At 39.7% G+C, this 16,137-nt stretch overlaps 2 protein-coding genes across 2 annotated transcripts in view; both read right to left on the reverse strand.

Moving 5' to 3' along the window:
* Positions 1-626: 626 nt before the first annotated feature.
* slc15a1b (solute carrier family 15 member 1b) lies at positions 627-11,637 on the reverse strand. Its single transcript, XM_061698911.1, has 23 exons — positions 11,631-11,637; positions 11,428-11,462; positions 11,169-11,253; positions 9,823-9,964; positions 9,626-9,745; positions 9,454-9,553; positions 8,404-8,494; positions 8,232-8,315; positions 7,695-7,777; positions 7,502-7,588; positions 5,894-5,983; positions 5,744-5,788; positions 5,635-5,667; positions 5,472-5,560; positions 3,817-3,898; positions 2,995-3,111; positions 2,780-2,920; positions 2,656-2,702; positions 2,478-2,585; positions 2,265-2,379; positions 2,031-2,168; positions 986-1,093; positions 627-896 (listed from the first exon to the last, which is right to left on the reverse strand). Exons 1-23 carry the CDS (start codon positions 11,635-11,637, stop codon positions 657-659), a joined length of 2,187 nt encoding a protein of 728 aa, XP_061554895.1. The 3' UTR covers positions 627-656.
* Positions 11,638-15,025: 3,388 nt separating this feature from the next.
* LOC133405936 (dedicator of cytokinesis protein 9-like) overlaps positions 15,026-16,137 on the reverse strand; it is a 65,442-nt gene continuing 64,330 nt past the window's right edge. Inside the window, 1 exon segment of the mRNA XM_061683032.1 lies at positions 15,026-15,288. Within this exon segment, the coding sequence (XP_061539016.1) occupies positions 15,190-15,288 (99 nt within the window). The 3' untranslated portion in view covers positions 15,026-15,189.

Consider the following 16,137-nt stretch of genomic DNA (forward strand, 5'->3'; position numbering starts at 1 on the left):
AGCAGTTTAGAGACAGAACAAAGGGCAAAACATGAAGGATAATCCCCCAGCCTCCTTCACGTCGTATTTCATTGAAGCCAACAGAGCATCAAACAGCTAGCTCGGCCGATTGTCTGCTAGTTTCATTCCGCTAAAATCATTGTAGAAACACGGCAATATAAGCAGCAACCCGAATTAAATGTACATGTTCATGTGGAGTGGCTGTTGGACGCTGACACTGGTCATGTGGAGACGCCATGAGGTGTAACTTGTCCATGTGCCCGTGTTTGTGTGTGCCAGCCAATTGGAAAAAAAAAAAAAAAAAACTGATTCGCCATGAATGATAAACTGCCTATTATAACACAATGCAATGCCTACAACCACCTACACAGCACATCAAAAACAAAAATAAAAATGGCAATGATAAATTGTTACAACACAGTGTAAAATAAGCCATTTTGGTAGTGAATTTACAGTAACAGGACAAACCAGAATGCAGTCAACACACCTGCATGGAAACCGACCTCCTGCAAATTGCAAATCATTACCAAACACAGATCAAAGTCACTTTTGACATTTAACACATGACAAGAAACACGGAGCCAAGCAGTGTTTAAATACAAAAAAAGTTGAATATTGTGGGTCTATGTCTCTTTTTTCTTTTTGGTTTCTTTTTTTTACATTCGGGTCTGAGTGAATTCTCCCTTCTCATCTGAGCTGGAATCAGAACTTTTCTCTTCATTAAAACGCTCAACCGAGTCCTTTTCATCCATCTTCTTCTGCTTATCATTGGGCTCCAGCTCTCTGAACTGAGCCTCGATCTTTGTTGGGTCAATGTATGTGTAGAAGTAGGCCATGACGGCAAAGCTGATGCACACTCCCACCAGCAGGGATGCAAAGAGAATATACTCGGCCCACTGATGAATACAATGAATAGTGTTATGTATACATTCTTTGTATTGTTATTATTATTGATATCTATATTTCAACATTATAAAGCACCCACCTGATCTTCAAGTGTTGCTGCCTCAGCAACAATCAGCACAATGATATTACCAACAGCGACTGTTAACAGCCAACCAGCCTGCAGCACTGATTTCATGTTGCTGGGTGCCTGGGAAGAAGTTACAGTTTGGACATATTTATATGAGCAACAAGATATAACACACAAGATCCCTGGGGAAAATTACAGCAAGGAAAGAGTAAAAAAAACAGTGTTTGTCTTATGCCCCATGGACATTGGTAAAGAGTTGTTTGAGTTCCAACACGAAAGTACTGTAAGTATTATACGCCACGAGGTGTAGTGTAGGTCAGTGGTTTTGAAATGTTATACACCAAATACCACCTCAAAAAATACTTAGCTCTCCACGTACCATCAAATGTTACTCAAAAACATTCCTAAATTGTATCATTTCCACTAAAATATAGAACAATTAAAAACTGCACTTAATTAATGATTAAATTAAACTGTATTACACATAATAGTTCAAGAAAACCTTGACCTAAATAAATGTTTGAAAGCAATCGGTATGATGTATCTCTTTAACTTAAAGTTAAAGAGAACTGAAATGTGCTTATGGATGGATTTTTAAAAGGTTTTTAGCTCCAGTAACATTAAGCACAGTTTGGCCATTTAATTCAGGGATTCTTTTGTGTGCCACTACAGGGAGCATTTGTACCACTAGGGTATCCATATAACAAAGAATTTGACCAAAATGTTGTGGGAAATACTGTATTCTGCTAATCTCAAAGCAAAACCCAAATTCCAATCCACTACTCTGCATGATGTCTGGTCAGCATACGTATCTTCATTTCGTCCAAAGCGGTAATCCTCCCTCTTTCTGCTCGCCATCCCATCTATCGCCTGGCATCACATTTAAGATTGAGAACAAGTTTTGTCTTTATGTTTTAATATGCGTTGTATGACCATCAATAATGCATAACATACAGCACTAATGAATTCTATTTCCATGATCTTAATCCAAACTAATTGAAGGTCGACCTGAGTCAACCTGTTGTTTGAATGCAAAGTCTGAGCTGTTGTGGGAAACCTGTGAGTAGGAGAATTCCAGGCCTGTAACAGAAAAGACCACTTCTCCTGCTGTGATGAGGAAGTACTGAGGAATCTGCCAAGCCATGTGGACCGAGTTTGGTCTGATGTCATTCACCTGACGGATATCCTGTGCACACTGGAGGACACAAACAAATCACTCTGATGCACAACCTTAGTCGAAACGGTAGCTGCCAAGCACACACGAGTCATGAAATATGTAATATGTTGTTACATTTGGTCCAAATGTGAAAGTGGGCGGGATGATCAAGGTGTAAGAGCTGCCGAAGCCAAGTTGCTGGTTGTAGACACACTGGCCTCCTGTATTGTTGTTGATCAGGAACTCTGCACTGATTGTGACAAGACACAATTTTGCCAGAGTAAGGGCGTTTCTCATTGATTTTCATGTATGAGCACAAAAGAATAGAAAATATAACTGCTCACGTACTTCCCCTGTGGTACTGCCACATATTTTGACATGGTTGAAGCATTAGTAGACTCGAAGTCCAGATTACCAACTGTTATATTCAAAGCAGAGCCAAGGCCATTGAAAAATCTGCAGAAGGAAAACACGAGTTACAACGATATGACTATATTAATACCTCAAGTTGAAATCATTAACTTACCTTATAGCATTAGCACCCTCTTCTGGCTTGGCTTTGATGTCATCAAACTGCAGACAAGAGAATGTATACTTTAGATTCAAGTTCTAAACAAGCTTCCTTGACCTCATCTGCTAGCCTCCCTTACCACGAGTGGCCTGGGCAGGGGCCCATCCTGAAGGATCACCAAAGTATTCCGGGACCCATCACTTAAACTGATCGGATAAATGGCGCTGGGGCCCAGTTCCAGAGAAAATGACTCATCAAAGGTCAGGTACTCAACGTTGGCCTGATGAAGGAGAATTCATCAGTAGGTCAGGTGACTTGCTTCTGGTGGATCATGTCATCTTCGTGCTTAAATACCGTGAAAGCATCCAACTTAAGTGACTGTGACCCAGCCCTGATGTCTAATGACTTGTTCAGCATGTTGAGGAACTTCGCTTGGCTCACAGTACTCACTGGAAAGGTGGGCAGGGTTTGCTAAAAGTAGAGAGAATAATGGTGAGTGTGAGCAGTTTTGGAAAAAATATTGGGATTTCTGCAGAGGTAGGTAGCCATGCGTTATATTTTGGAGAAATTGTACTTGTCCGAGTAGTTTTAATGAAGCATACTTTTTACTTTTACTGGAGTATTTATGTTAAGAAGAACTAGTACTTTTACGCCGTGACAATGAACCACAGTACATGCTGCTCGCAACTTTGCTTTATCAATAACTGCATGCGCGATCTATTTTTAGACTTTTGTTTTCGACTTGCGCATCAGGCGCTGTTACTCCAATCCACCATCTTTTTTTGCAATGGTGACCTGGCCAAGAAGGCAGCAAGTTAAACATCAAGTCCAAGTCGGTCACCTTCAAGTTTATTTCAGTAGTTTATTTTTACCTCCCCTCTCAAAAAGATACAAAAATAAATCAGTTGAGTTGTACAAATTTTATTTTATTTGACGTTCATCCTCCTGATTTAAAAAAAGACATCAGAAGTTACTCACGAGTTACTCAGTACTTGAGTAGTTTTTTCACTAAGTACTTTCTTACTCACGCAATTATTTGGAGGACTACTTTTTACTTTTACTTGGGTCATTGTATTCTAAAGTAACAGTACTAAAGTCTTACTTGAGTGCAATATTTGGCTAGTCTACCCACCTCTGGTTTTCTGTGTACAGGTTTTTCGTAGTTATCACACTCACATCGATCTGGATCTGAACGAGGCCTGCAGCAACAAACGCCAAAGCGGCGAAGAACATCCCCACGGTCATCCTCTTCAAAGGACTGCAAAACGTACACGTTAAGTACATGGATAACCAACCACCCACCTTTCCTGTTCATGGTCACAGACCAGCTAAAACATGTTATTCTCTTGGGCTCTCTCTAGTGGTACATAAAAGAATCACTACCCAAGTACAGTTGAGTTGTATTTAACTATTAATTAAGTACCTATAAAGTTAAGATATATATACCTTGTAAATTTGACACACCACAGAGAAGAGTCTTTGAGAAAAGGGCCAAATTTGAATGAATTCAAACAAAACAAATCGGCAAATATATAAAACCCATCCATCCATTTTCTATATCGCTTATCCTCATTAGGGTCACAGGGGAGCATAGCCCAGCTGACTTTGGGCACAAGGTGGAGTACACCCTAGACTGGTTGCCAGACAATCGAAGAACAAATAAATATAATGAGGCCTTAAAATCCTGAAAGTTCAAGCCGTTCTTTCTGTGTGGACGTGTCTGCTGAATATGTGAAAAACACATACACCAAACAGTCACCTGCCAATAAAACATCTCTACTACGATCTGTAAATCTAAAGGGAAGATGCATTTTCAGGGTGTAGAATAGCTAGCTAGATCATCGCTGATGCGAAGAAAGGCGCTCAAGTTCTTATACTGTATAGTGGAGGAAGGGTGACCCATGCTACACTCGAACGTGTGTCACACATTGACATTTTAGAATCTGGAAAACTAAATGATTAAAAACAGCATAATGCTGTATCTTCACAATTCAGAACTATATAGCGCTCAGTCTTTGTACATGTTTTCAGCATCTACAGTATCTTAAATCATGTAGTATATATTTAGAAGACAATCTCTGAACTCACTTTACAGGGTCTTTAAGTTCAGTACATTTGCATTTAATCTTTAGCAACACTTTGTTTTTCAGGTACACTTTTACCATTTTTCTTGAACTTTCATGTGCAATTTTAATTGATTTGCTATTTGAGTACAATGTTTTCAATTTTCTTATACAGTATCTCAGCGCTGTGTTAATGTTCAAACTGCATCATGTTACAGTAGCTCACAAAAATATTAAATATACTTTTTAGAAATAACTGTTTTGTTTTCATGAACACTTAGGCCTACAACGCTTCTGTATTTTAATGTTGTTAAAGTTAAATGTCATTGTAAAAACATTTTGGAGGGAGAACCACTGAGCTGGAGCTTATCTGAGCTGACTTTGGCCACCCACAAATATGAGGGAGTCCACAGGATGAGCTTACCAACACACAACTTTTCAAGGTAATCATTTTCCCAGCTGCAGAGAAATGCGTTGTCACGTTGTGACGATGTGACGGTACTGTCAGTTAGCCATACTTAATGGTTTTCATTTGATGGTTTTAAAAGTGTTATTTCATTGAAATATTTACTGCGAACATTATTACAGTGGTGGCGCCGGTTAGTGATAGACTGGAGCACTTTCCAACAAATTAGGGTTATGTAGGAACATCGCTGTAGAAACGGAACTCCTCGATAAACCAAGGATCCCAGTATACTGTATTTCTTATCAAGGTGAAAGGAGACTAGTAGAATGCTTATTGGCATTGAACATGACTGCAACACTCACGTGAAGTTTAACTTGCACTTGGAGATGAGTGGGTAGAGCACGTTGTCCACAACTGGCACCAAAACCAGAATCAAGATGGGGTTGACCGTCTGGTGGGCCAGAATGTCACTTGCTCAAGTTGTCCAAAAGCGTTCCGACAAAGATAATTAACAAAAGAGCTCACCTGCATCTGGTCAGGCTGGATAACAAGGATTCCCTATTGAGAACAGATGTGATTATACGCATTGTTTGGGGAAATACTAAAGCGGGTATTACAATCACTCAGGACTTACAAAGTCACCATTCATGATGGTCGCTTGGAGGGTCCATCTTGATCCCTGTGGAATAGACACAGCTTTTCTTTATGCAGAACTACCTTGGCTAGGTTTGCTCCCTTAGTAATGGACTAAGGTAGCGGGGAGAGTGAGGGTTTAGGCAGTCACCTGCTGGTCAAAGAGAGCCCAGAACATTGGTAGAGGGATGTAGAGGAAAAGCACCTTAACCACCATCTTCACCTGGGCAATCAGAAGTTTCTACAACAACATTTTTGAATGTCATGGCAAAACAAAACAAAAAACATTGATACGATGAACATTTTATTTACAGTGTGCAATACTGCCACGGAAGCCCAAGAACAAATTGAGTGGCTTGTTTGGGTCAGGTGAGCTATTTTTCCATCCAGCCACATGGATGGTAAAAGGACATTGTGCTGCTCCCTCTGGTGTGCGTGCCACCTGGCCACCGAGGGATAGTATAACACTGACATACGAATATACATGGAGACAATCACAGCTCCTCAGTAAGCTGCAGTAAAGTTGTTTTTCGCACAGGATAACGAATACTTATGCTTGTGAATATTGTTATATTATCGGTCTACATGTGCTGCTCCACCGTTTGTGATCAAATATCCGTTGTTAAAGGGCTACAACACAGCAATGCAGATGGTATCCGTTAGGCCATCTATGGCATTTTGCATTGTTTGCTAGCATTAAGGTGACGGTGGGTGACTGGTTAGCACGCCCGCCTCACAGTTCTGAGGACCCGGGTTCAAATCCGGCCTCGCCTGTGTGGAGTTTGCATGTTCACCCGTGCCTGTGTGGATTTTCTCTGGGTACTCCGCTTTCCTCCCACATCCCAGAAACATGCATGGTAGATTAATTGAAGACTCTATGGTGTGAATATATCATATCTAGGTGTGAATGTGAGTGTGAATGGTTGTTTCTTTACATGTGCCCTGCAATTGGCTGGCGACCGGTTCAGGGTGCACCCCGCCTCTCACCCAGAGTTAGCTGGGATAGGCTCCAGCACGCCCGTGACCCTAGTGAGGATAAGCGGTACGGAAAATGAATGAATGAATGCTAGCATTAAGCTAAGTGGACTTTCCCAAGGCAAATCTGTGTGGCTGTTGTAAATACACGTGTAATTCTCTTTTTTTTTAATGGTTAGTTTGACAGTAAACTTCAGCTGGGAGTGGCATTAAACAACTTAAAAGTCTCTTTTTTGAAGAATCGTTCACTATCTGCCTAACAGCTGCTTGTTGTGAAGTGAGTTGAGATCACTGTCACCATACAGTGCTTGTATCTCAAATGTTTGCCCACGAGTCAAAGCAAAATATCAGTCAAACGACATCTCATATCTCAAAAAACTCGCAAGTCGGTTCACTCATATCTCAAGCTGCAACAGGAGGCCAATCTTGTGTTTTTCTACCGTCAAGGTACTTAAAGAGCTTAAACAAAGTTTCCCCATTTACCTATTTATGATACAACATCAGGAGCAACTGGGGGTTCAATATATTGCTCAAGGACACTTCACTTGGATGAGAGACCACTACTCTATCACCTGAGCCATGCCCCCTGCTCTGATGTCCTCCTATACTGCTTCTCGTCACGAGTGGGCATGGATGGTATCTTGGGATTGCTGTTATTAGAATGTCCTGTCTTCAATCAGTTTTTTTCATTGGTATTTCAGCAAACTCACACAACATTTCCAAGAGTTTTGTGATTTTGGTCTAGTTCTTCAATGAATTGAATGTGTGAATACTTTGAACTTACATCATATTTTTCTTCAGCCCAGTCCATCCAGTGTTCTCTTTTCGGGTATGCTGGATGACGATGCCTGAAGCGGTTACTGATAGCAAACTGCAAGGAAGGAAAACAATTCCATGAAAATGTAGTGTACATTAAAAAGAAAGATGTTTTGTTGAACCAGTTAGTCAAAAGTTATAGTTTTGGAATGTGCACATACCCCGATGCATTTGCAGACTTTTAACATGATGTTTCCCTGAGGAGCGGTCTTACTGTACATTCCACTACCCACAATGAACACAACTGCACGCACACACATACACAAACACATTAGTAAACACACAAATATTCACACTAAGACACTGTGAAAAAATTTTATACAATCTTTTCTCACACTGTGTTGGAAATTGTTTCACGGGGTCCAAAGAGTCAATGAGGTTAAAATTAGATAGTTACAGTTTTAAAAAGAAAAATAAACTAATAATTTGATCAGCGCCTAAAAAAAGAATATCCCTCTCAGTTTTGACCCGAGCTGCCATAGGCATCTGACTTTGTATTTCAAACTGCTGTATATCAGGTTCTTTCCCTGACATAAAAAAAAAAAAAAAGTGTATTCAAGGTTACAATATTCTTGCTTTAACATAAGACAGTCTCGAAGGGATGAGTTGAAATGTGCGACCAATTATTCTGATTAATAATGAACACTGAACAATGGTTAATAACCTGACCCAAGCATAGCAAGTGGGTGGATTCTTACTCAGAGCGACCACCATGAGGGCTGCAGGGACACCAAAGGCCAGTGGGTAACATTTCTGCTGGCTGTAGATTCCACACTCCTGAGCTAGAAATACACGCACACACGAATTCATTATTTCAGCTCACCATTCAACAGCTTAATTTGTATATTCCTTTTTTATGTCCATTTATACCTCTGAGGATAGGTGTAATGACAGTGGACAGCAGACTGCCTGCATTGATGGACAGGTAGAAAATGGAGAAAAAGGTGCTTCTCTGCTTCTCCTATTGGAGACAGGATGTTGACAGTAATCTTTGTACTTGGCCTTGGACAATGTTCTCAAGACAATGACACCATTTTTCCCTTTTGTTAATAAACAACTCAACACAGGAAATGCTGAGAAGCATCAGATAAGTGAGTTAACGAGATAACAGTCACACCCTGCTTTGGTCAAAATATGTATTCCGCAGGAAGGCTCTAATAGAAGTTCTGGTAACATGTTGCCAAACAGTGTTAGTCACACTCATTTTTATTTTCAAATGACAAATGAAATCGGTTTAGTTCAACATTCAATAGGAAATTGGCAACCCCATTTTGTTAGTCGATCCCTGATATTTTTCTAGCAGAAAATTGGTTTTGTGCTGACACTTATTGTTTTTTCGAACTGTTCAGTACCAGCTGAACAAAAACGTCCCCAAAGCATGATGCTGCCACGAACATGTTTAACTGTAGGTATAGCGTTCTCTTGGTGATAAACAGTGTTGTGTTTATGGCAAACATACATTTTGCAATTATGGCCCAACCCTGGTTTTATCAGAACATAACACATTTTCTCACATGCGCGTGGGAGTTTTCAAGTGAGTTTTTTCAACATTCCGAAACCAAGGTGGAATTCAGTTACAGCAGCACAAAGTGTGAATTGCGGTTTATTGCTCCAATTTTCTGCTCTGTGAGCTTCGTACATACTGCTTTTATTTTGGCTCTGAATGTAGAAATAGGATTCTGCTGCTGCTCACTACAGGGGCGATACACTGTATACATAAATAATGTATAATTGCTTCGCATATGTTTACATACACTAATAGTTTGTCTTTAACATGTTAAATTGATTAAAGGTGAAGACTAATGTCAAAGAGACCCTTACATCCTCTGATTTTCTGTATGTGGCCCCTGGAAGAATAAGTTTGGACACCCCTAGTTTGGACTTATGGTTCAGGTCATGTTCCATTTAAGACAACCCTACCTGATGGTCTTCAAACTGGTCTCCACCAAAGGCTGCAACACAAGGTTTAATGCCTCCTGTTCCCACAGCGATAAGAAGCAAACCCACCATGGACAGAGCTCTGAGGGAAGAATGCAGCCAGTCACGTTTCATGTGTTTCAGTAGTTGGGTGTCACGACGCCTGAATGCTTACACATGGAAGGTCATGTTGTCCGGCGTGCCGTCCTTGTTGGTGTCTGTGATGTCATGGATGGCGCTGACCGCCAGGACAACCTGCCCCAAAGCATACACAATGGACAGGTACACGATAGTCCTGCAAGGAGGTAAGAGTAAGAAGGTTATGGACCCTTGCATTCTGATTTTGATAATATGAGGTGCCGTGAGACCCACTTGAACTTGCCGAGCCATGAATCGGCCACAATGGCACCCAGGATTGGGGTCAGGTAGCAGAGGGCAACAAAGGCATGGTAGATTGTGGTGGCGAAGTCATCATCCCACCTCAGAAAGTACTTAAAGTAAAGCACCAGCACAGCTATATATAAGGAAGGAAGAGACATTTCAAAATGATTTCATAACGCAAAACAAATTACATCTGCATTCAGCATTTATGTTCAATACTATCTTCTGGGCCCAGTATTTGAGGAAAAAAAATGAAAAATTTCAATAATGCATTCTTCTACTTGTGAATGTACTTGTAAAAATAATTTCATTCGCTTGGATTAAAGTGACTGGTGATGTCAAGTAAATATGTTAATACCATTTTGATTAATGCAATGATTGACCAAAATAATAATTTACGTAGCCCATTGTTTCTCAATATTTTTACACCATTGACCACTTAAAAAAAGCTCTCCAAGTACCACTATAATGTACAACGTTAAACTACCGTAGCGTAGTGGGCCTAAGAGTTGATGAAATCGAGAGAGTTTTTTTATTAAAAATGTGTATTTCATATTGTAACACACTGTAACATTATGGGGTTTGAAAAATGCGCTTAAATATAGAAAATACAAAACTGTACTTAAATAATGATAAAATGAAAACGTATTCCACATAAAAGTCAAAATAAAAATGGTACCAAAATAGATGTTTAAAAATAAGCACTTTTAAATATTCAGAGAGGTTCAATACAGGTACTTAGGCATTGATGCTTTTTTTTGTACCACTAGAGGGATCCCGCATACCACTCGTGGTACTCGTACCACAGTTTGAGAATCACTGACGTAGCCTCCTGCTCCTGGGGATGTTTAAGGTTACCTTAATAATAATATTTGGTGAAATCGTTTTGAGTTCAATACTATAACTGGAAACTGGTTGGGACGTTAGGCCTATATTTGTGTACTATAACTATAGGATGTATTCTTATGATGGGGGGGGGGGGGTAAGATTAAGATTGAATAATAATTGAATTCCCTCCCTTCCAAGAGGATCAGAATAATATTAATCTTTAGCATCAAAACTTCGACTATCCTAATTTCCACCTTGGAATTTTGAAATACCCCAAAACAGCATTTGATCAGAATTCCTCCTAGGAGTGGATTACCAAATCCATATCCTAATCTGACTACGATCAGAATCACATATCCTGGTTTGAAATACTCCATTTTGAGATTTAATCCTATGCAGACCAATATGATCCAGATTAAATGTTTTGAAATACTGAGCCCAGAATATTCCCTTTAACCATTATGTTTGTCTTAAATTGAGATTTATTATCTGTCAACAAAGATACTCACCTCGCATTCCATAGTACGAGAACCGCTCACAGAACTCATTGACCACAATAAAAAAGATGCTAACTGGGTAGCCACACACCAAAGCCTGTAAGAGATGACATTTATATTGCTATTCTTCCTTCACTGATGCCAGACGTGCTAACAGTAGATAAAAAAGTGTTTGTTTATCCTGTTGAACACAATGTATAAGAATATGTATTTTGAATATTTTTACAATGTATATTTTTGTACAATATTTAAAAATATAATACAAACTTACACTTTTCGACTTGGGCTTCCCCATTTCATTTATACCTGCAAAAAAAGTAATAAATAAATACAGTTTTTAAAAGTAAAATATGTGTGAAGGGGTACCGATTAATTTCATTCATTTGAAAATACTGTGTATATGTATCACCTATGTGTATAAATTGAAGTTGTTTATTAATAATCTTACACAGTGACCATTTTAATCAGACTCACCTGCCATGGCTGAATGTGTACAGTGAGATCGTATGCCCTCTATGCTCAAATTCCTCAATAAATCAAGTCTCTTAAAATGTGAAGCTCAAGCTGAAGGAAGGTGAGCCTTTATAACCTCCCATCTGCCGATAGAGCTTGAGTGTACAAACTAAAACTTCACGTGTATGCTCATTATCAAGGCTAAATGTGAAGATAAGGTAGGTTATATACTGGCCGATCATTCCCAGTATCAATGTGCAAGCATGTCACCTCTGCATGGGTGTAGAGTACTTGCATGTGTGGACTTTACATAACATAGTCATTCAAATAATCTCAAAGCGTGCAGTCAAGTATAAAAAAAATGGTTTAGCTTGCTGCAAATTTGGAATTACCTTTTCCAGAGAGAGCTGGGCAATAAGAGTGGTTAGAAATTGCTCTTAAAATTATAATACTACTTAATTAGTGCCCGAGCAACAACCGCAACACGGGACCTATTGTAATCGGAATTTTAATTATCACTGTCAGAGGTAGAGTTCAAGTTATGTGGGAGCTAGGGATGGAGCGGTTTTTGAAAACCTTTAAAAAAACAGTTCAGTTTGACTGTTTCCATCAGCCAAGATGGAGATGTTGTGTTGGAGGGAACAGATACAGACCCGAGAGAAACAGTAAGATGATGGTAGTTCTGCGTCTTTCTCCAACGCAAGAGCTCTGGTTCCTCAGTTCAGCCGCCCCATAGCACAACGTCCTGTCCCACTCGTAGCCATCAGCGCTGATGGCTCTTCCGACGGAGGCAGCTCAAGCAACAAGTTTCTCCAAGAAGTTCCACGGAAGTGACAGATCTATAATGTTCGTGAATGACTGAGGTGTTTTGATTAACACGGAAACGTCACTGTCTTCCGAGATTACGCGCTGTTAGCATGTAGCGTGGTAGTCTTTAAAAAGTGAGAACTGTTGTCATTTTGACAACTGTTTAACTGATTTGGATGTAAATACCATTAAATTAAAACTGAAAGTCTGCAGCAAGCACATCATGTTAGTTTCATTTCAAATCCATTGTGGTGGTTTTATAGCCAAAAAGATGAGAATTGTGTTTAATTGCGTCCCACTATTTATGGATGTGACTGCAAGCATATCAATGCTGCTAGTATCATAAAGATGTCTATATTGCGTGAACTTTATGCATAAACCGAGTGACTCTGACCCAGTTGCCAGAACCTCCCCCACAACTTGATGGGCTGCTTTCTTCCAGGCCGCTCTGCTGTGAGACTGCCACTGGGAGGACGCCTTGTGTATGTCAAGTGGACCCTAAAGTAATTAGCAGGTCCCATCAAAATCTTGGTTTGCAGTCATCAAGGAGTCCTTCTCTTCGTTTGAACTGACAGGAGCCAGGAGGTTTGGGATCCTCTCTCCGAGAAGACCAAGCTGGGACAGATCGACAACGGAACGCAAATACAACAATTAACTATTTGCTTGGTATTCGGACATCCACGCAAGGCACCACCCACTGGCGTTTGGGAGTGCTGCAGGCCGTGGACTTCCATTCAGGGTTGTTCTTAAGATAAAATGCCTGTTTTTAATTTTCAAGAACTTTGGAGAAATATTCCAAATGTATGCCTTGATGTCAGTGTGTCAACTTTACAGGTGCAGCTGCGAGACTTTGAGACTGTTTGTCTTGATTTGAAGCCCAAACAACATGAAATGTGATTGAACCAAAAGCAGTTGATTTACCAAGACTAAAGTTTAAACAATCATTCTATATGCTTGATCTATGAGGACAAGTACAAAGGAGAAGGTTTTCATCCAGGATATCCCTGTACTTGGCCGCATTCATCTTTCCTTCAATTGCAACCAGTCATCCTGTCCCTGCAGCTGAAGAACACCAAGAACTCATTTTTGTCACGGGCCACATTGTTGGTACAATTACCCTCAGAGGGCCATTATGACTTTGTAACAATATAAATGTTTCATCATGTCATGAAAAATCAGTGGACCCCCACATACGCATGGTTTGGCAGTCCAGTTACATACTAGGTGATTTTCTTTTCAATTGTCTTAAAATAATTTTTCAATGTTTTCATTTTTCTTTTTTTCAAAAATGGGCATCAGTTATCCGTGACGTTTTGATAGTCATGGTCGGCCTGGTGCACACAACAGAATTTGTTGGGTAAATTTGAAAACAGAAGTCAGGAATAAGTGTTTGTTCAACTACTGATCAAGTTACTGTAAAACAATGGGTTTGGTAACAAAAACTGCTTAAATTATACCTGTAATATCGCAACATTGTTATTAAATCCAACAATTTGAAATGTTGGTACAGATTTTAGCAAGAATCAGAGAAGTTGATTAAAATAATTTGGTTTCGCGGGCCACATAAAATGGCGTGGCGGGCCGGATGTGGCCTTCGGGCCTTGAGTTTGATAGTTTTCTAGAACTTTTTCCCATCTCCCGACTGCATCTCTGGAGCTCAGCCACAGTGATCTATGGGTTCTTCTTTACCTCTCTCACCAAGGCTCTTCTCCCCCGATTGCTCAGTTTGGCCGGACGGCCAGCTCTAGGAAGGGTTCTGGTCGTCCCAAACGTCTTCCATTTAAGGATTATGGAGGCCACTGTGCTCTTAGGAACCTTAAGTGTAGGAGATATTTTTTTGTAACCTTGGCCAGATCTGTGCCTTGCCAAATTCTGTCTCTGAGCTCTTCAGGCAGTTCCTTTGACTTTGTGATTCTCATTTTCTCTGACATGCACTGTGAGCTGTAAGGTCTTTTCTAGACAGGTGTATGGCTTTCCTAATCAAGTCCAATCAGTATAATCAAAAACAGCTGGACTCCAATGAAGGTGTAGAACCATCTCAAGGATGATCAGAAGAAATGGACAGCACCCGAGGTAAATATATGAGTGTCACAGCAAAGGGTCTGAATACTTGTGGCGGTGCGATATTTCAGTTTTTCTTTTTTAAAACTTAAACTGGGAATAGCAATAAACAGCTTGAAGGCTCTTTTCACTGAGCAATTGTTCACCGCCAAACTACTTCTTGTTCTGAAGTGAGTTGAGTTCACTGTCACTATACAGCGCTGCATCTCAAATTTTTGCTTGCAAGTCAAAGCAAAAAAAACAACAACAACAAAAATCCCCGAAACTACAGCTTGTATCATGAAAAATAACTCAGTTCACTCAAATCTCAATGCACCACTGTATTTGTTTGGTTTGTAACCCTTCCCTAGCATTAGTCTAACACTCAGTAATAATTTGTTGAGGCTGGAAAAAGGGTGAATACAGTACATGCCGGACAGAAACATAATGGTAAGATACACAATGGACACGTGGATGCACGCAAAAATGCACTCAAATCTATGCAGCACATGATAATTAATAATTATACAAGGCTAAATTCAATGGCAGGCAGATAGAAATATAAAACGTTTGTCAATAGTGATTTACTGTCGACAAGCACTTACTCATAACAGCAAAAGAGAGCAGCAGAAAGAAATAACAGTGGACTTATTGAGGGACTTGAGTGTAGAGTTCACTGAATCACAAATCACAAAGCTGGGACAGCCCGGAGTTTGATGTGAAATTATCCATATCAGAACATGGTGGCACTGTTGGGTGTGCCACTAATGGCACTGAAGATGCCCATTGAGTCTGAGAACGAGCCACTGGTGCCATCATTCACTGGATTGATCTGGAAGAAATAGTTCATTATTAAAAATAAGGAAGTGTGTTTCGTTTGTCAAGAAGAATATGCATCCAAATCAACAAAGGCTCCATTTCCACTTAGCAGTACAGTTCAATTCTGTTGCCCGCTTTGGGGTTTTCTATCGACAAAGTTGGAAATGGTATGGTACAGAACTGTAGTAACGGTGGAGCTAGACACATACTGCTCTCCGTTGATTGGTTGACAAAGAATCAACTCTTGCCTGTTAACAATAGGGATGGAATGGAAAGATCCCAATGTGTCAGTTTATTGACCAAGGTTTATGAGGACAGCACAATGGTCATACCAATGCACAATACTGTATTTGTGCTCAATTAAATCTGTGAAGTATCTGTACAATTGTGTAGAGTATATAGGATATAGGGGGAAACAGACCGTATATGGGAACATGGCAATAAGAACAAAGGAAGAATTGCTCAAGGAATGAGAAAATGTGTGAAACTAATCTAAAATACTGCACGTGTGTTTAATTAAATCAGTTAAGTATATGTTTGGTTTTGTATATAGTTTTTATTTGGCTAACAAACATTCAACCAAGTACAGGAATATGGACTTATTTATTTTTTTTATAAATGTTGCATACCGTAATTTCCCATGTATAATACGCACCCCCAAAGTTGACTTCAAAATTCTGGAAAACCCTTCTACCTTTGTATAATGCATTTTTACAATGCATGATTTTGCCTCTACCCATATGATCAAAACACTAAATATCTGCATTTTGTTTTTTTGTTTTTAAAAAGAATAATTCTGGTTAAGCACTTTATTTGAGCACCTAATATTTTTTTTTATTTACTTGCTCTTATTTTCAAATTC

Source organism: Phycodurus eques, chromosome 1, assembly GCF_024500275.1.
Source record: "Phycodurus eques isolate BA_2022a chromosome 1, UOR_Pequ_1.1, whole genome shotgun sequence".
Classification (NCBI taxonomy): Eukaryota; Metazoa; Chordata; class Actinopteri; order Syngnathiformes; family Syngnathidae; genus Phycodurus; species Phycodurus eques.

What these genes read in the sequence shown, in the direction of transcription:
- slc15a1b (XM_061698911.1), bottom strand. An exon ending in CATTACACCTATCCTCAGAG is followed by an intron (nt 8,316 to 8,403) that starts GTATAAATGGAC and finishes GTGTATTTCTAG; the next exon opens with CTCAGGAGTGTGGAATCTAC. An exon ending in AAGTGCAAGTTAAACTTCAC is followed by an intron (nt 3,899 to 5,471) that starts GTGAGTGTTGCA and finishes TACGTTTTGCAG; the next exon opens with TCCTTTGAAGAGGATGACCG.